This window comes from Ambystoma mexicanum, chromosome 11, assembly GCF_040938575.1.
Source record: "Ambystoma mexicanum isolate Mex_15411 chromosome 11, UKY_AmexF1_1, whole genome shotgun sequence".
Lineage (NCBI taxonomy): Eukaryota > Metazoa > Chordata > Amphibia > Caudata > Ambystomatidae > Ambystoma > Ambystoma mexicanum.
Window position 1 is genome coordinate 727760836 of NC_090934.1, and position 19852 is coordinate 727780687.

General features: G+C 46.1%; 1 protein-coding gene across 7 annotated transcripts in view; it reads right to left on the reverse strand.

The window, feature by feature from the left end:
• FAR1 (fatty acyl-CoA reductase 1) overlaps positions 1 to 19852 on the reverse strand; it is a 1197112-nt gene that overhangs the window by 1127000 nt on the left and 50260 nt on the right. For 4 of the 7 annotated variants that reach the window (XM_069623603.1, XM_069623606.1, XM_069623605.1 and 1 more), the window contains exon 2: positions 17521 to 17577. The exons of the other annotated variants lie outside the window; for them this stretch is intronic. In XM_069623603.1, coding sequence (XP_069479704.1) covers positions 17521 to 17564 — 44 coding nt within the window. In that variant the 5' untranslated portion in view covers positions 17565 to 17577. The remainder of the gene's footprint in view (positions 1 to 17520; positions 17578 to 19852) is intronic. 7 annotated transcript variants of the gene reach the window in all.

Consider the following 19852-nt stretch of genomic DNA (forward strand, 5'->3'; position numbering starts at 1 on the left):
AATAATTGTCTTGGGTCAGGATGATTTGCCACAACAGGTGTTCTAAAGAAATCTAACTCCTTTAGAGCAATTTTACAAAGTTCTCTTCAGCAACTCATAAATTGTCTGTCAGGATATTTTGCCACAACCGAGGAGTGCTGAGAAAATATAACTCCTTTACAACAGTTTTTACAAAGTTCTTACTTCAGCACCACAAGCAACATAACTTGTCTGTGTCAGCATCACTTTAAAGCACTTCGCCAACTTCTACCTGGTTTACTCCCATGCCAGGCCTACTGCTCCAAAGATTTGCCATCCGGGTATACTAACTTTGTCCCAACAGCGTTTCACAACAGCAAGTGCTTTTATGGTTAAGATCAACTGACAAGAGGTTTACAACAGCTCCACAATATTAATCATTTTGCAGCTTCCAACTTTTTTACAACTCTTCAGGGAAAAGAAGAATCACATTGGTGCTAGGTATGCAGCTGAAAAGTGGCAAACGCGAAGAGTAATAAAGAATTGTGAAATCGAAGTGGTCCTGCAACGGGTCAAGCAAAGCCCTGTGCACATACGAAAGTCTTCGATGGTAATAACATAAAGAAGGTTGATGACAAAGTCGATGAAGTTGGTCCGAGCCCGGCAGAGGGACATCAGCTGAAAGCTTTTGGTTGAAGCAAGTTTATGTATAGTTATATTGGTGATTGTAATTAGTCTGAGCCTGGCAGAGGGAGACTAACTGAACACTGTGTTAAGAGGATCTGAGCCCGGCTAAAAGGGAATCGAGGGGAGAGATGAGTACTTGTGAAAACCTGAAAGAGGAAAATAACGTATTGTTTGTTTGTAGAATCAGGCCGACTGAATGAAGAGACTTTGAAAGGCAAAGAGACTAGGTTCCGGAAGGTCCCAATGCAAATGATTGACCTGTATGTATCCTGTGTTCGAGAAGCCAGAGACTGTGGTAGGCTCGAGTGTTTCGCCTTGTCCCATGCTGAAAACGTGGGGAAGGGAGGCCAACTGATTGAACATCCTGACATCATTTTGTGAACACTCCTTTTCTTTACATAGTTTCCCACACCATTTGTATTTAGAGGTAAGGATTGCCAATAGGTTTATTAGTATAGGCCCTTTTATTCTGCCAAGACGCCACTAGGACTGCGTTATTATTTGATGGTCGTAGTTTGCTACCATCTGTAGATTTAGGATTAGATAGGCTTTTTTAAACCCTTTTTTGAAGTTAAATGAACTCCCTTTGAACTGTGGTCACTTGTGTCTGACTTACTGTTGATACCATGCCTTCCTTACACCACTGAGTAGAAATTTGCTGAGGTGAAAAGAACGGTTCGAAGCGTGCTCTACATGCAGAAAAAAATGGAACTGAGGCAATGTACATGGTGCATGCTATTTATACCAACATCGAAGTCACGGCCGACTGCGGAGATGGAAGCCGCAGCAGGACATTGCCTCGACGCACGGCACCCTCTTCTGATGAAAGTTTTCCAAAGATGCAATCAGGATATCGGTATATCAAAGATGAGGAGTCTGTTGGAGGACACAATCAATTAGAAGGGTGGCTAATATCCAGGCATCTAATAGGGCCGTCCATGGAATGCATGCCAAGTAGAAACTATTTTGATCACTCTGCCATGCTGCTGAACGATCTCGCACCAGAGAGCTCACCTGGTGCTTCAAACCTGATGCGCTGATGGATGTTGCATTCAAACTAGAAATCCGCAACTTGAGCCAGTAATTCTTTAAAATTAACTGAAGATCTGAGGTAGTGTTGGGATTCTGTGGGAAAGTGACAAGGCATATATCCAAAGGCTCTACAGCGGGATGGAGGACAGGCGTCTGGCCTCCCATCAGGGGTATACTGAACAAGCTGGAAAGGGAATTATAGGCACTTGAAGCAACATTCTGCCACACCCCAACATTCCCTATTCCGACAAATCAAGAGTAAACTTGACAAATTCAGGGAAATGGCTGAAAGGGAAGTGAAGGACATAGGGGTTCAATGTTATGGCCTGTGGATCTATTGAAGAGATATCCTGGGAAACTGAAGGGGATTTTGACAACTGGATAGACTAAGTAGATGGGGCCGAGAGAGGGGTGGGTGGTGATGGTGGGGCACCCAGATGAGGATCCCAGAACGTATTTCTAAGGACTTTACAAATAAGAGGAACTGTACACCAGTAAGAGAAACACGTCAGCAGAGCAATTCAAACATTACCTTGATGGCATAGCATTCGCCTAGCTCGAGCAGCACAGAAACACCCCGAATATACCCACACCACCGGTGCCAGAAATCAAGGTAGCAATTTTGAAAATAGCTAGTGGTGAGGCACCAGACCCTTTTAGCCAAATACTATGAATAAGTTTGTAATATTTTAACCCCATTGCTGCTAGAGATGTACAAGGTAGAGGTGGGTAAAGGGAGACTACCGACAACATCCAGGGAAGTGTGCATAGTTCTAATACTCAAACCAGGGAAAGACGGGACAAAATATTCCTCGTACCATCCTCTATCTTTATTAAGCTTTGCTAACAAGATACTAGCCCAAATCCTTGCCCCATCTAGAGTCACAATAGATAGGCTAGTCCATGAATGAATCAATTTGTGGTGGGCAGAATCACACACTACAATTTAAAGCGCTTTATGCACTTCAGGCTCAACTCCGACACTCAAACCGCTGCAGTCTTTCTGGACACAGAGAAGGCTTTTGATTTATTAAGAGTGGCCATTTTTATTGGAGGTTCTAAGCAGGATGAGAACAGGGACGGTATTCTCACTTTATCAGACTCATGTGCACAACCTAGAGTAATAGTTCTGGTTAATTGCGTTGCCCCGGAAAAATGTTAACGGTTGTGTGGCACAAAACAGAATTGGCCGCAATCGCCACTGTTATTTCCCACAGTCATTGGCTTGTTTCCTAAGAGAGAAGCATGGGCACGGGGAAATTTAGCTCTACAAGCAAAAGATAATATTGTCCCTTTCCGCCGATTACCTCCAGATCTTTCTTGCCAATCCAGTCTCAAATTTAAACCCAATGGACATGAGCCACACATGGAAATAATGTATGCAAGCATGCGGGAATAGGTTGTAGCATGGGCACCAGTGAGAAATGCCAGAGCTGCAGAGATTAATAGAACTTTCATTGTTTCATGTTCCCAGCATTTGTATCCCTCAAGGAATAAGCCCTGCAAGGCCACAAGGGGGTTGAGATCTGTCTGAAAAGCAATCCCACAAGAAGTAGGGCACGATCCTCCGACCTCTGCTGTCCCAGCTCTACGTAACAGCACCCAGATGCCCCCATCCCAAGACCCACAGAATTCCAAGGTACCAGTCAGTTCCAGACCACCAACCATAAAACTGTTAAACCCCTAATCGATCAGGAAGCCAGGACCAGTTGCCTTCACCATAGGTCACGTAATTTGTGCTGCGAGGTGCTGGCAGGGGTAAAACATAGCCAAAATGAGGGTGGGGAACTTTGGATGGGCGCCCAAGTGTCTGGAATTGAGCTAGTGTGTGTGTGATGCAATGAGCTCAAAGTATCCTCTTGTCTGCAGTACCAGGTGCACATTAGGTTAGAGATGGAGCACACATTGTTTTTCTTCACATAATTGCCAAATGTGTAGCTTCATGAAGGATGACGCTTAAGGAGGAACCTGTGTGGAAGAAGACGGACAGACAGGCTGGGACCAATGGCCTGGCATCCTTTATGGAGCAGGTAGCCTATGTATAGGGTCTACCCAACCACCCAGTTGGATTTGTACATTATGTAATTTCCATCACTGATGAAGCGGTTTGCCTTCATAAGTGTGGTTCATACTGATTTTGCCAGAAAGTTTCGTGCCAGCAGAGTGCTTTGCTGTAGCGTTACTATTTTTTGTGGAAATAAAACATTCTCCTTGCAAGAGGTGTGCTGGGCCTTTTTTTCCTATTGAGTTGCATTTTGTCTGGTGCGAGTGTGGAGGGGTTTCACTACATCAGGCCAACTGGTAGAAATCGGAGCATCTCCTACTGACCGCAAGAACAACTAGGATTGGCAACCTATGGGTTTAGATGGTGCTGAAAGTGTATACCCAGGGGTGCGGATGCCTTTCCATCCAGCTAAACACCTACAGAGTTAACTACACCATGCTGCTAGATCAGGTTGAGGGCAAAGTGGAGCAACAGATCAGGCTGCCACCATCAACTATAGCCTGAATCTCCATCATTCAGATGGATGTGCTAACACAACTACTATATGTATTCGACAATGTCCCAATTCAAGTTCCCAAGTCCTACTTCTCAGAGTTGAAAACTTTGATCACTCAAGCTCATCTGGCAGGTAAGGCTATATTGGACCACAATAACATTGCCCCTGAACAAGGGGTGTTTGGGGATTCCCCGATGTCAAAATGAATGATCTAGTTGGACAAATTAGTCACATTATCTTCTGGTAGGATACTGCCCCCTATGCGCAGCAAATGGCTTTCGGAAGAGCTGTGATAGCAACAATACAGTTAACTGGGGCAATTCTCAGAATCCCACTTGTCCTAAACTTATGTACCAACACAGTTCAGGCAGCCCTCAACCTCTTCAAGCATCTGTTGCAAAAATTGGGTAATGACCCCGTTGTGTGACCCCCCTTAATGTACACCAAAACAGGATTTGGAGGCTTGAGCTATCCTTCAATGGGGTTATAAGGAGTACCTTAGCCAGGCTTGGCATAGTAAAGCTGGAATATCTGTACCGGAAGGAAAGATTTATAACAATAAATGCCTTGCTGGAACTGGGGGGCACCACTGCCACCCACAAACTATTACGTTACAGGTTGCGAGGAGAAATAGCCTCAATGATTCCACCATTCCCTTTGGCCCGAAGGAGAACCTGCTACTGACCTACTGGATGTCTTAAACTACGTCTGCACATGCACTCTGGATATTCTACAAAATGGCCAGATCAGGCAAAGTAAGTAGTCCTAGGGCGATCTTCAAATGGGAAGACACTGAACATAACGATCAGTGATGAAACATGGGATAAGATTTGCGTACAAACTTAGAAAAGTTCTATGCATTAGAGGCATTAGCACATTAATTTAAGTTCCTGTGCTAATTTTACTGCGCACCATTGTTGATCAAATGTTTTGATTGAGCGGCTTTATCAACCTGCACCTGTATGCCATGCTCTGCAGGACAATTTCATTCACTTGGCATGGTTATACCTGGAAACATCAAAATTCTGGACCGACATAAGCCTAGTGGAAGTATAGTGATCCCGATCCCGATCCTGTAACCCATACTCGCCTTGCAGTAGTTGGAATGAGACAAATTGACTTTGTAAAAGGATACCTTTCATTTTCCTGATGCCCATGTCCAGCCATCTTCTATGCATACAAATGTAAACACCTCCGGCAAATCTGCATTCCGCAATATGGGTGCCTCTATGGTTCCGACTGCCCCCCCCCCCAACCCATCGTTCTAAGAGGGTTACATGTGAATGTAATTAATGAAAAAACAACACATACAAGGTAACTAATTACAAAATAACTAATCCGTTTTGGGGGTGTCTCCCAACCCCCCTTTTTTTAATACTTACCCCCACCCCCATAACCACTATTCCCTCACACAACCCCATTTTTAGTTTTTTTCAAAATTTGTTATTTTGGAATTAGTTATTTTTTCCTTTGTTATTTTTTCAATTATTTTTTTGTATTTGATATAATCTCTGCATACCCTCTAAGAGCTGCTTTACGGGAATCAAGTGTACAAGCCACTGGTTGTGTCAGCTCATGTGCCAGCTTGCCCCCATACAGTACCTGCAAGGGTGGCCGAGATCCCCTTCTTCTCAGTTCCAGCACGTGTGGCAAGCCCCTTCCGCCAAACAACCATTTGTTTACCGCAATAAACTAGGGAGCCCAATAGTAATGCTGCACATTCGAGACTCCCCAACCCGCCATCCCAAACGGATCTACTCAATGTCTAACGCTTTTCTCGCAACTATTTTCCCATATCATTTACCTCTGCAGTTTCTCGATAGTCTGAAATAACACCTACAGACCCTTTACCAGGAGTATTCTGGAGTACGTAGAGGAGATGCAGCAACCACATCATTTTAAATAGTACAAAAAATGTAGCAGGCACCCCTCTCTAGATGGAACATGGCATGATAAACCTGTTCTGTGGTTCTATCCCACTTTGAGAGTCCACAGCCATTGCTTTTTGCTCACTGTACCTTTCACAAAGGTTGAATAACCATTTGCATATCAGTCTTTGTCCCGTCCACAAGTGCAGTCCAGCACCAAAATGCCATGCAAACCTCCAACAGCAACCCCATACACGTGTTCAGCCTTGTTGGGCCTCATCAGTGGGTTGGAGCTGTGCCTCTCTGAGTAAAGTGAGCAAGGGGGTTCCGAAGGGAATTGCTATTGCATTTCGGTGCTAGACTGCTCATGTGAGCGGGACAAAGACTGATATGCAAATGGATATTTCCCATCTGTGAAAGGTACATGGCTGTGAACTCTCAAAGGGGGGAAAACCCAAACCACAGAACAGGATATCATGCCATGTTCTTTCTGTAGAGGGGTGACAGCTACCTTTTTTGAAAATCATTTTAAATAGGTTTGACGTCCCCACCAAGGATATAGGAAGAGTCACCCAGTGTTGGCATAGACCTTTGGCCTGTCCAAAACCGGGTCAAGATTATTCTGGGGAAAGGTTTATTCCACCACGCCAACTCTAATACACACAGTATTTGTAATATTGAACTATTGTAGTCTAGTCACTCTAGTTTGCACTGAAAGCCAAGAACTACTCATTCGCTCATGTTCATTACAAAAAGTAGTTCTCCTGAACTACATTTTCTATCATTAAGGAGAAGCATTTAGCTAGGTCAGCGGCATGTTAGCGTGTTGGCCACATTAGAAATGTTGACACGGCCAACAGACAGATGCAGTGTTAGCTATCTCTAGACACTGGAAACCGCAAGTAAGTTGTATACTGTACCCCTCTTCATATTATCTTTACCAGCACCCCAGCATGGGCTTACACCCTAGTCTCAGCCTGCTACTCGTGGTGCAGAAGGCTGCACGCGAGGCAACAGTAAACAGATATATGAAACAAAACTTTTCTGACTTTACACCCAATCCCCTCCAGGTAAATAAAAACGCACAGGATGACTCGAGGGTCTCAGTAAGAGACCCTTAACTCTAAGAAACACTCAAGCATTAATGACCCCGGCTACCCTTATAAATCCTGCTGACCCCCTTCGCTAGAAATACCTCCCTCTCATTCATTGTTAAAAAAAAAAGGTATTTTCTATGTCAGGAGAAAACATGATCTTTCCCAAAAACTGATTCTAGAAATGACCAGACATCAAATAACAATTCTAATGACAGATATGAAAATATTGCCATAGGAAACGGGATGAAAGATGAGCTTAAAGAACCTGTGGATAACGATTCTATGGACAATACAATCCCTGACGTTAAACTGAGGATATTTGTGGCAGTTAATGCCCGTCTAAAGATAAACCGATTAAAATGTTGCACCCAATTACATGGTTAGTGAATAAGCACACCATTGACAACCGGGACTGTATTATGGATAATTATACTGATGTACTAGGTTTGACCGAAACATTGCTTAGCGAGTCAAACAGCCCCAAAATTGACCTTGCAGTGCCAGCAGATTACAACTTCTATCATAATGAAGGTCATAATGAAGGTGGGGTGGCTGTCATCGCTAGGAAACCCCTTCACTTCTTTTAATCATCCAGCGGCTCTAGTGATTGTGACATCATCCATCTTAAACTCACCTCTAATAACAGTTGTATTTATGTTGTACTGGTAGATCATCCTCCTGTAGATATGCCAGAGTTAATGACTAAATAACTCACTTAACAGCACCACTTAAGAGAACCAACTGTTCCACTATATTACTGGAGTATCTTAACAGATGGTGGGGTGATGCCTCTGATAAAAAGGCCTTACTCTTGGAGAAGAAAAAAAGGGTTTATGGATCAGCAATTTTTTTAGGCCAAAAAGGACTTCTTTAACAACCAAATTGAGAATGCAGAAAATAGTATGCAAAAGTTCTGAGGCATTTAAAAAGCTGGAGGCAAGATAGACCAAAATCCTTTACCCCCACTAACGATGACTGTATCACAGTTCAACAGGTCTTTGCTGAGAAGATCGGACTTGCACATGAAAACATTGCGAGCAATACGAGTGCAGAAATACAACCTTAATCAGTAGAAATTAAGAAAAATTACACTTTTAAATTTTCCATTCAAACCTGTTTGTGTAACCAAAGTAACAAAGTGTTGCAGAGTGTGCGCCCCACTACATGCGATACCCAGCCCTACAGATAAAAAGGCGTCAAAGCTGCTTTTACTCCCAAAAAAATAGGTTGACACCCCCACTCCCAGCAAAAATATTGAAAACAGGCACGTAGGACCTTGTGCTCCTGCTTTCACCCACACAGCTCCATGGATATGCTTGGACCCGTAGTGCACATAGTACCACAGGAAGAAACTACTATTATTACTGCCTTATTGGAAGAAGTAAACTTGTATCTTAACGTGTATGAATAACTAGGTGCAAAGCAATCATTGTTACAAAAGCATTTCCGTTTTGGGGACCACCAGGGGGCGCAGAGGACAATGGCTGCCTAACACACAGCTCCTCGTCTCGTGGGTTGAAAAGAGATGATTGAGAGCTCAACCCTAGTGTAAAACGAACAACCAACAGCAACTGCCTGTGTCGGAAGCCGTGGGGAAGGAGCAGCCTGAAAGTTGGGTGGTAAAATCACAATATAAAGCTGAAAACCGAAGAGGAAAAATGGCAGGCGGCTCTGAAGACACGCGAGGCGGAAGAAATCCCAGGCGTATCGGGATGAGAAAGTAAGAGTCTGCTCCCTCCTGCCGCCCGCTACGAGCACCGGAGTGCCAGACCGGGGAGTGCCGAGTGACAGGTAGAGCCAACACGGCACAAAGCCCAGGAAGGGGCTGTCGAGAACGGACTACGTGGGGCGCAAAGATAGCCGGTCCAGTCGGCAGAGACACCACGAACGGAGAGGCCGACAGAAGCAGCCTGACCCCGCTAGGGAGCAGCAGTGCGAGGACTTTAGTGTGCGGCCGCCGTGCTTGCAGCCCAGAGACCGAGCCGGAACACCATCACCCAAGGAGAGGAGCGGCGAGCGGGGAGACAGAGGAAGCAAGAGGCGCCTCCGATAGGACCATTCAGTCAAGGTGGGTCCTGCCGACGAGTGATCCATTGGCACTGCCTCCCCCACGGACCTCACAGGAGAGGAACCGCATTATCCCAGAAACAAGGACAGAGGCAGAGGGCGCAAAGACTCCTGCCCCGCCGGTGGGGCCCACGGACACCGGGGCTTGAACTCTTGAATGGGCGATGGGGAAGCAAATCAACGGACAGAAGTGCCCAACACAGCACACATAGACCGCAGAGAGGAACCGAAGTACAGGCACAACAACGCCAGAGACAACCACGGCCCAAAAGGTCCCGAAATTGGCCTGCAGACCTAAATACGGCGAACCCAGAAGCAAAAAACTGACACGGCGAACAAAGAAACCAGAAGGAACACAGCGAGTACAACGCAGCCCGCTGCGGAAGCCTCTGCTAAAGCACCCCACAAGGACAAAAACATTAGTGCTTGACCTGTTGTCCCGAAGGCTGCACATTTAAAAGAACCAAAGTAGTAGGAACACCCTGAGTAACCACGGGGCTAATAAGCAGAGCACAACACGCGACGGCCCATAAGGAAGGGAAGGTCAGGCACGGGCAGTCACAACGCAGAGGCCATCTACGGATCCCTACCCAAGACTGCTGGGGGCCACATCCCATCTAGCAAGGAGCACATATAAGGGCTCAGTGAAAGCCAGCATCCAGAAAGCACACAGAACCCCAGATCAAGAAGGGCTGATTAACAGGGGGGGCAGGGGCAGCATGACACGCAAGGGGAACTACACACCGGTCACATGAGGAAGATAACAGAAAAGCAATACTGACACAATAGGGGCCGAGGCACATGAAGGAGCAAGACGAGAGCAACAAGGACTGGGCGCTGAGGACGTCGGCTCATTGAACGGGCAATGGGATCCAGCATCGGTGCTGCTGCCCCGGATAGTGATGCCGGATCACCCACTGCATGCAAACTATCAATGGGGACTACAGCTGCCTGCTCCGAATACGCCAGCACTACGAACGCCGCCTCCTCCTCCTGTTCCCGTGTCCTAGCTGGATTACTCGCCACACAGCTGCAACGAACATCGGATCCGGCACGTCCCCAGTGCCGGACGCCTGACCAACATCTTGGAGGTGAGAGCCCTCCAGCCTTCCCCTGATACGTGGGAGGCCACAATACACTAGACCACTGCAGGTCCTGTGTGATCTTGCTAATGCAGCCAATTCTACCACCATTTGCATAACATCTTGCCAATGAAACCCAGCTCCTCAAGAGGGAACACAGTCACACGAACTACATAGAACTTTTGGATGCAGGAGTGGAATCCTGTGACCCCTCTCTGGTTCGCTGCGATCATGACCTGGGCGGGGTGGCCGAGCCCCCACCTGGGCACCCGAACAGACCAACAACAATAGGCAATAAAAATCCCATAATACCCAACCACACAGAATACCGCTGGGAAGCCCGATCGGACAAAACCACCCTCAGCAGAGACCCGCGAGAACAGGTTTCAGGAGGCCCACACGGAGTCTGAACAGTGAGAGAACTCGATGCCGGGGAACAAAGGGAAAACCATCCACACAAGAACCAACACACCGGCGAAAAACCAAAGTCGTTTGCTAGAAAGCTGCTGGAACACAACACAACAGAGTGCCACCCAGGACCCCCCGAATCAGGGAGCACCAACTATGCCTAACAACTCCACGCCACAGGACGACATGCCATAAATAAGGAAGAGCTACTTGACTCTCTCAGGGGCATGGAAACCAGGATAACAAACACGCTCCAGACCCAACTAGAAACGATGAGAGAAGAGCTGAAGACATCCCTGAAAGAGGTTCGACAGGAAATAGACGAACTCGGAGGCAGAGTAGACACACTTGAAAATGGTCTCTCACATATGGCAGAGGAGGCAAAGCAATACAATGGCTTACTAGACCAAGTTGCCAGGGCCACAAATAATCTTGAGATCCAAACCAAAGGCTTGGAAAATCGCTCATGAAGATCCAACATCCGAGTCAAGGGCCTCCTAGAAACGATCCAAGATAAAGACCTACGGGACACCATGCAGCACTGCTTCAGCAGCATCCTGAACGACTCCCTCCCACCCCCAGAGAGATTCAAATTTGACAGAATTCACTGAGTAGGCCCCAAAAGGAACGAGCCAGGAGCAAGACCTAAAGATGTTCTCATCCCCATGGCATCCTATAGTCTGAAGGAAGACATCTTGAGAGCCGCACGTACCCACAAAGAACTAACAATCAATGGAGGGCGGATCCAACTGTACCAGGACCTAGCATTGGTCACCCTGCATAAGAGGAAGCTTATGCAACCGATCACAAGCCAAACAAATCGCATATAGATGGACATTCCACTTTGGACTAGCCTCCTGGAAAGAGAAACAAAGGAGGATCAGTACATGCAAGAAAGGCCTCGCATTACTACAAATTGAGTGAGAACAAAGCCAAACCGAAACTAGCCCACAAAACAGTGCACCCAGCAGCCAAAACAACCAATGGGAATGGTCACCCGAAAAGAAAAGAAGGACTAACAGAGAAAAGAAACTGGCAGGCCCCTTCAAATATCACGAGCGAGACACCCTGAAGAAGACACTAAATAAAGAAGCGACTGTGAGAAACTGAGGAAACACCCGACCACAGCAGGTGGGCCACTTCAAAATAGCCCAAAACAAGACACACTAAAAGACAGAAGCAACAAACATATCCCATACAATGATGGCAGATACACTGATCGTCTCACTAAATGTACAAGGGCTGAACACCTCCCCCCCCCCCGGGAAACACTGAGCGATTCTCAACAGGCTCGAGAGGATGCCTGCAAAGGTAGCGATCCTACAAGAAACCCACCTCTTGAAAGCAGATGAAAAAGGATGCGCAACAAGGCATTCCCACAAAAATACTTTGCCTCCAGCTGTTCGAAATCAAAAAGGGGTAGCAATACTGCTGGCTAAAGAACTGAACTTCCGAAAACAAATGATTAGTGATACTGAAGGGAGATACCTGGGAATCAAGGGAACGATTAAGGGAAAGACCTACACAATTCTGGCGATATATGCACCAAACGACAGACAGGATCGATACCTCACAGATCTCCTACTGAAATTAGGGAGCTGGTGCGAAGGCCAGACAATCATAGGAGGGGATTTCAACTGCGTAATGGACCTTAGCCTCGACAAAACCCTGCCCCCTACGGCAGCCGACCAGAGAAACAGACAGGAGTTGGGAAAGTTCCTCAGAGAGCTAGAAGTAATCGAGACCTGGCGCTTTTTCCAAGGATACACGAGAGAATACACTCACTATTCTGCTGTACACAGAGGGTACTCCAGGATAGACATGATCCTGGTCTCAGCAACTCTAATCCCCCCCAAGTGACGAAGGTGGAAATTGGGGCACAATACATTACAGACCATGCCCCAGTACTAGTCCGCCTGGAAATAGACAGGGGAAAAAAAAAAAAAACGCCCGCCCTGCAGGCTCAACGATCTGATCCTGCGCTACTTGGCGCTCAGAGCACATATGGAAGAAACTATAAACGCTCATTTCAGAGAGAACAACGGCGAGGTTGACTGGAAAATAGTCTGGGATGCGGGGGAAGGGCGTAATCAGGGGAGAATTCATGGCCCAGGCAGCAGTATACTGTAGGGAGCGAGCTATACTAACCAGGAAGATGGAACTAGCTCTAAAAGAAGCAGAGAAAGACCATAAGTCCCGACAAATGCAGAAATCGTGGCGAGAGCTGTCAACTGGAAGGTCACACCGCTGATACGGTAGCGCAGATGTTGCTTAACACTAAGCAATCCTATTATGTCCACGGAGGAAAGGCAAATAAATTCTTAGCGGCCAAATTAAACAAACAGAAAACCCGGAATTATATTGTTGCCCTAAGAAATGAAAAAGGGGATGTGATCAAAAAAGAGGAAGAAAAACTGGAGATAATGGTGCGTTTCCACGCAGAACTCCTACAGGGAGCAAACCTAAATGCGACAGACCAAAAATCCTATCTACTGGCTCCTCATCTACCCCAAATCTCGGACAAGGACACAGAAATCCTGGGGAGACAATACACAGCCCAAGAAATCAATGAAGCCATCTCTTCATTACCAAGAAACAAGGCCCTGGGCCCAGACGGCTTCGGAAATGCATTTCGAACGCAACTCCTGGGCCCCCCTCACCCGACTCTTCAACACAATCAGAGACACCGGATCAATATCCCCAGATATGGCAAGTCCTCAACAATCCTGACGCTGAAACCGAACAAGGATCCCACCGAATGCTCAAGTTACCACCCGATAACACTCCTAAACACGGACGCAAAACTATATGCAAAGATACTAGCGAATAGGCTATCGCAGGTCCTCCCAGACATCTTTCACGAAGATCAAGCAGGGTTTGTCAGGGGAAGACACACCCAAGATAACATCAGAAGAGCCATAGATGTAATGTAATCAAGTGGGGGGGAAGACGCACAAATCAGAAATTTGCGATAGCGGCCCTAGACGCTACACACACTTTCGACAGCTTGGACTGGGAATACCTGCAGATGGTCCTGGAGAAATTCGGGTGCGGGACACATTTCAGCAAGATGATCCTGGCAAACTTTCAACGCCCATCTACGTCATTCTGGATTAACAGACGCAATTCAAAACAAGTGGAAATACGGAGAGGTACGCGCCAGGGCTGCCAGGGATCCCCACTAATATTTGTAATGGCTATTGAACCACTAGCAGCACAATATAGGGAAGACCCCGAGGAGTGCAAGGAGACCCCGCAGAAAATAGCATTTTATGCTGATGATGTGATGCTCTATATGGGAGACACAACGAATACATTACCGAGCGCTGTATCGACACTGGAAGAATTTGCCGCCATATCCGGGTTTACAATCAACTACAATAAATCAAAATCACTGAACATAACGGAGGACACAAATACAATAAACATGAAGCACAGATTCCCCCTGAAATGGGAGGAAAAACACCCTAGAATACTTGGGAGTTCACCTGGCAAGGAATTTCGAGGACCTATACAGGATAAACATCCCCCCCCTTTGGAAACAACTAAAAGTGGACCTGCAGAGATGAGATAACCAGGAACTAACGTGGTTTGCCAGAATAGCAGCGATAAAGATGACCCTTCTTCCTCACCTACTATACGTGACCAGTTCAATACCCACTGAGATCCGGCCACAGTTAAGCAGAGAACGAACACAGTATATAGCTTCATATGGGCGAAAAAGAGACCCAGAATACAGAGACGCATACTGACCCGTCCTCCACTCTTGGAAGGCCTGGGGGTCCCAAATCAGGGCAGATGCATCGTGACAGCGCACTTGGCCCCCATACTCCAGTGGGCTAAACCTGCCGACACCAAAGGATGGAGAGGCATAGAACAAGCATCCACACAGATCCCGATAACAGCGCTCTTGGCACTGAACTCCAAGGCCAGCGAAGCGGGAGGAAAATTACTAGTAGCCACTAAAACAACCCTGAGTAACTGGGACAGAGCCATGCAAATGAAAAAGATCAAACGAGGGTTGGGCCCACTATCCCCAATAGCACATAACATCGACTTCACGCCAGGCCTGAAGAAGAAATTTTGGGAGGGATGGAAGGGTGCAGACACCCTGTCACTGCAGGACATGTACCAAAAAGCTAACCCAATCCCTTTCTTCGAATGCAAAAAGAAATTTCGATCTGGGGGAAAACGAAAGGTTCAGATACACACAAGTACGACATTGGATCTCCCGCCCGTCAGTGAAAAGGGCGAGAACAAGAGCCCTAACAGGCTTGGAACCAACAATGCAAGAGGGGGAACCAAAGAGGGGAATATCAAGAATCTACAGACTGCTTGAGGGGGCACAACTAACGGACAACCTAATATATAAAGAGAACTGGGAAAAAGATATAGGAGAGTCGATAACGGAAAAAGAGTGGGACCAGATCTGGACAAGAGCCCATAGATCCTCCAAATGTACAGCAATTAAAGAAGCTGCATATAAACTATGCTACAGATGGTATATGCCCTCCCACAGATTACACAAAATAAACCCATAGTATCCCCCAAACTGCTGGAGACAATGTGGAGGGAGAGGAGAGCTATCCCACATGTGGTGGTCTGGCCCCAAGGCAATTACCTATTGGAAGAAGATACTGGGCCACATCAAAGACATTACTGGCAGAGACTTATCGCGCTCACCTAAGGTGATCCTGTTGGGAGCAGAAGCAGAGGATATATACACTGCATCGGGACACATGGCTACCCTAATAACACACTTACTATCAGCAGCACGAATGACGTTGGCACAACAGTGAAAAACACTAGAGGGTCCGACGACACCATGGTGGTGGGTGAAAATATGGGGAGTAATGGCAATGGAGAAGGTAACTGCCATAAGAACAGGGACATACCAGAGATACTTGTCCATATGGTCCCCCTTTAGAGACTTTGTCAGAGCCAAGGAAGCCCATTTCTATAAACCACAGACCCTCAGAAATATATCGATCACCTAACAACCCAGAACGGGGAGAGAGAGACAGCATGACGAGAAATCCAGAAGGAGGCAGCAGAAGACTTAAGAACCCAGTAGAGATGGCCATGAGGGTGTGGGGTTTTGGGGGGGGGGAAGACCTAGGGGGGCAAGGGGAAGCAAAGGAAGGAAGGAAAAAAAGAGGGGAAAACCCCAGAGATACAGGACAATACACGATATAACAAGAGTAAATAGGACTAGGTTATAAGAATTGTTATGTTGCACTTACTAGGTTTGGAATATGGTATCGACAGGTGGGAAAAATGAACGCTATCCTGGGGCCTTGTTCCCCCCCCCTTTCCCTTTTTTTTTAAATTTCATATTTTTTTTTTTTTTTTTAATTGGCCCTTGAACATACCGGCCTTATACAGCAGCAAATTATTTTTATGCTTATTTCTTTGTTTGGATCTTTGTCCCCCCCCCCCCCGTTTTGCCTCATTAATAGTACATGTGTGTTCAATGATACTATGGATGTCGCCGTTTCTTGGTCATACCTCTCCCTCATTGTTATTTGTTGTTTCGATTTGATATATTGCCCGTTTTGTTTTTCCTTACTTGATAAACTGTAAAATCCATGAAAAGATGGTTTAAAAAAAAAAAAAAACACATTTCCCTTTTCCAGTCAAAACATTTTTACTTGCTTATAAAATACCCCCATTTGGAACTGGACTTACAATTTTACTCCCTAAAAAATCATTGTACTCCCAACTTTAAAAAAATAGGGAGTAAAATACTGCCACTTAAAAATATTATCTGGAGCATTAGCGATACCATCTCATCCAAACTTGTTTTAGGTAACTCAAAAATCTTTGCCCCTTTTCTCACCCGATTTGTGAACTCCACCTTTGCAAATAACACCATACCGGACTGCATCAAAGAAGTGGTGGTAACCGCCCCAGACCCCACCGCCTGAAAAAAGCCAATCTGAATCCTAGAGATGCCACCAACTAAAGACACATTACAAATGTTCCATTCATTTTGAAAATTGCTGACAAGATTGCCGCCCACAACTTCAGGAACACCTACAATGCCCCCTTATCCTTCACTCAAGGCCATCAGGCTTTAGACCAAATCATGCCACAGAAAAAGCCTTGCTGGCCAGTCAATCACGAACGTTAAACATCATAGATAAAAGCAAAACATTGGCTGTTAGTGTTATTCGAACCATCAGCAGCATTTGATCTCCTCGACCATGAGAGACTACTAGAAAGGTTATTAACAGGAGATTGCTCCAAGAAGGCAGTAAGCTGGATTCACTGCTTCTTAAAGAATAGGAAATCTAAAGTGCAATGGAGCAGTGCGGTATCTGATCTGGATAGGTTAACTTGTGAAATCCCCCAGGGGGCACACTTGTCACCAGTGCTTTTTAATGTATACATTAAACATGCACGTCTGTGTGGAGCTAGTAAATGCAGCATCCAAAGACTTAAAGTGCTACAAAATGAAGCAGTTAGGATAGTGAAAAACAGTGCCAGAGGAGAACATGTGTCCAGTTCAAGTAAGGAGCTATACTGATACTTGTAGCTGCCAGGGTACAGGACAAAATAAATAATCAGACCCATAATTGTGTATATGCAACAGCCCCCTCTTATCTTAAACAATGCCTGGTGAAGTACGATTCCAGAAAAGCTCTGCGCTCCAGCAACACCAATCGTTTTGTATGTCCCCGTACCAAACGGGTGAGGGGTAATGGAGGCTCCTTTTTCTATCAAGAGCACTTGCATGAACACTCTTCCTACTGACTTGCATCTGGAAAGGAACTTCTCCATCTTCAGGATACGCCTTTCATTTATTTGAGTAATTCACCTGCTCGACTGATCCCGGTCTTGTTCTCCTCTTGATGTTTTCATGTGTTGATATGCACTGTGAGGAGTCAAAGATTTGAGTCGGACAACATTGTGAAGGTTTTTCAACAGATGCCATTTTTTATTAACACCTCACTATCCCTACTGCGCTCTGAAACACCCGTGTACGAGCACGATATAAATAAAATATATCATACCCTGACAAGGAGTTCACTACCTAAAATAAACTAAAGGAAAAGACTAACAAAAGGTTTCGGTCCCTCACACTTGTATACACACCAAACCAATGAGGAAATATATCCCAGTTTAACAACAAATATAACAGTATAGGTCACACCACAATAGCCGCTTCTTCGGATAACCTGGGCAAATTCCCCTTCCCAGATTCAAGCAGGCCGTTCTTTAGATGTTCCAAAAATATAAGGAAATCCTGTGTCATAAAAAAAAGTTCCACTTCAGTTCTCTTTCTAATCCAACTTGACAACACAAAGTTTCTCTTTCCACCTGTATTCAAGGTCTGGAGACAGCTTCTGGTCATCAACAATGAATATTCAGAACCTCATTAGCTTCAAAACAAATGTCTTAAGTCAGGATATTTGGCACCACTTCGTCATTAGATTTACCCCACCAAGTACTTCATGAGTTTCCACCTGGCTTACTCTCATGCCATATTCCCTTCCTCTTCCCTCCCTCCCACTTCCCTTTCTTCCCTTCTCCATCCTCAGATTAACAGAAGGGGAAAGATTGAATATAAAGCTAAGCAAACGCAATACACTGATAAGCTGTCGGGTGACTGGAGGTCAGCTCTCCACCTATTCATAATTACCTACTCGACCCAACTAAATACTTCCACGTCAGTGGCGAGCTGCGACTGTGAATGTTGCAGCCTATGTTTGTATGGCATCACTTGCCTGGCGAGTCAAAAGTAGCTCCTAGTAGTTGTTGATTTCCAGCTAACTAGTCTCCCCTAGGCTAATAGCTCCCAGCTCCTGGCAATTTTGAACCCTGCAGAAACCATCTGGAAATGGCACACTGGAATTGTACCAGAGCACACTACCTTCAGGTAAAACGCATGGCGGCAGAAGTTAATTTCAGCAACAAATATAGCTTAAGTGGCTCAATTTCCCTTTTTACTATATACAGCTGTGATATCTGGATTTGAAGAGACTGGAAAAGATCCGTGATATGATTATTTGTATCGCGCTCGTACACAAGTGTTTCAGAGCGCAACAAGGCAAGGGAGGGGAACAGGGGAGAAACAAAACAACGATCTGACTAGGCCCAGTGACATTGAGAACGTGTAAGTGCATGGGAAAGGGGAAAGGGGGAAAAAGTCCAAGGAAGGGGAGAGTGGAAAGTGCGGAGCAGAGGAGAACAGATAAATAATAATAAATAAAAATAAATAGATAGAGGTAATAAACAGTGGTAGTGCAGCCAGCAAGTGGCAAGTGCTGGCAGCTGACTGTGCAGTCTGATAAGTGCAGCATGCAGTCTGATAAGTGCAGAAAAAGAAGAAAATGGGGGCGTGGAGGGAGACTGTATGGGTACAGATACAGTCCCCAGTGCAAGGGGTGGCAAGGAGACAGTGCAGGAGGGTGGCAGAGTGAGCAGGTACCTGGGCCCAGGGGACAGAGGGTGGCCAGGTGCACGGTGCCAAGAAACACCTGTGTACGAGCGCGATACAAATAGCAGGGGAGAGGGGGAGTGAAAGCAGAAACAAAGAGGAAGGTATCTGACCCTGAGGAAGTTAGAGGTAGAGGAGCGAAGAGCTCGGCATGGGAGGTATTTGCGGAGGGATAGCTGAAGGTATTTTGGACCCAGGCCCCAGAAGGCCTCGTGGACAATGCAGAGGGTTTTGAATTTAATACTTGCATCCACTGGGAGCCAATAGAGAGATTTCAGAGCTGGAGAGAAACGATCCCAGGGCAAGGACAAGTCCCACAGTCCTGTTCTGGATTAGTTGCAGAGGGCGGAGAGTAGAGGCAGGTAGATTTAGAAAAGGCTGTTACAATAGTCCAACCTAGAGAGAACCAGAGCTTGGTAGACAGTGAGCTTCTGGGAGAAGGAGAGGAAAGGCAGAGTACCTCTGTGGAGGTGCAGTAGGAAGTTTGACTTTTTAGAGACCTCGGAGATGTGGGGCAGAGAAGGAAAGTGTGGAGTCAAAAACGACCCGAGGTTCTTAGCCTCGCAAGTACGGGTAGGAGGAGGGCCAAGGGAGGCCGGCCAGAGAGTGAGGGGAAAGGATGGTGAATGTGTGCCGATGAGGAGGATCTCCATCTTGCTGGCATTCAGACAAAAATCATTGGCAGCACACCTATCCTGAATGGCAGTTA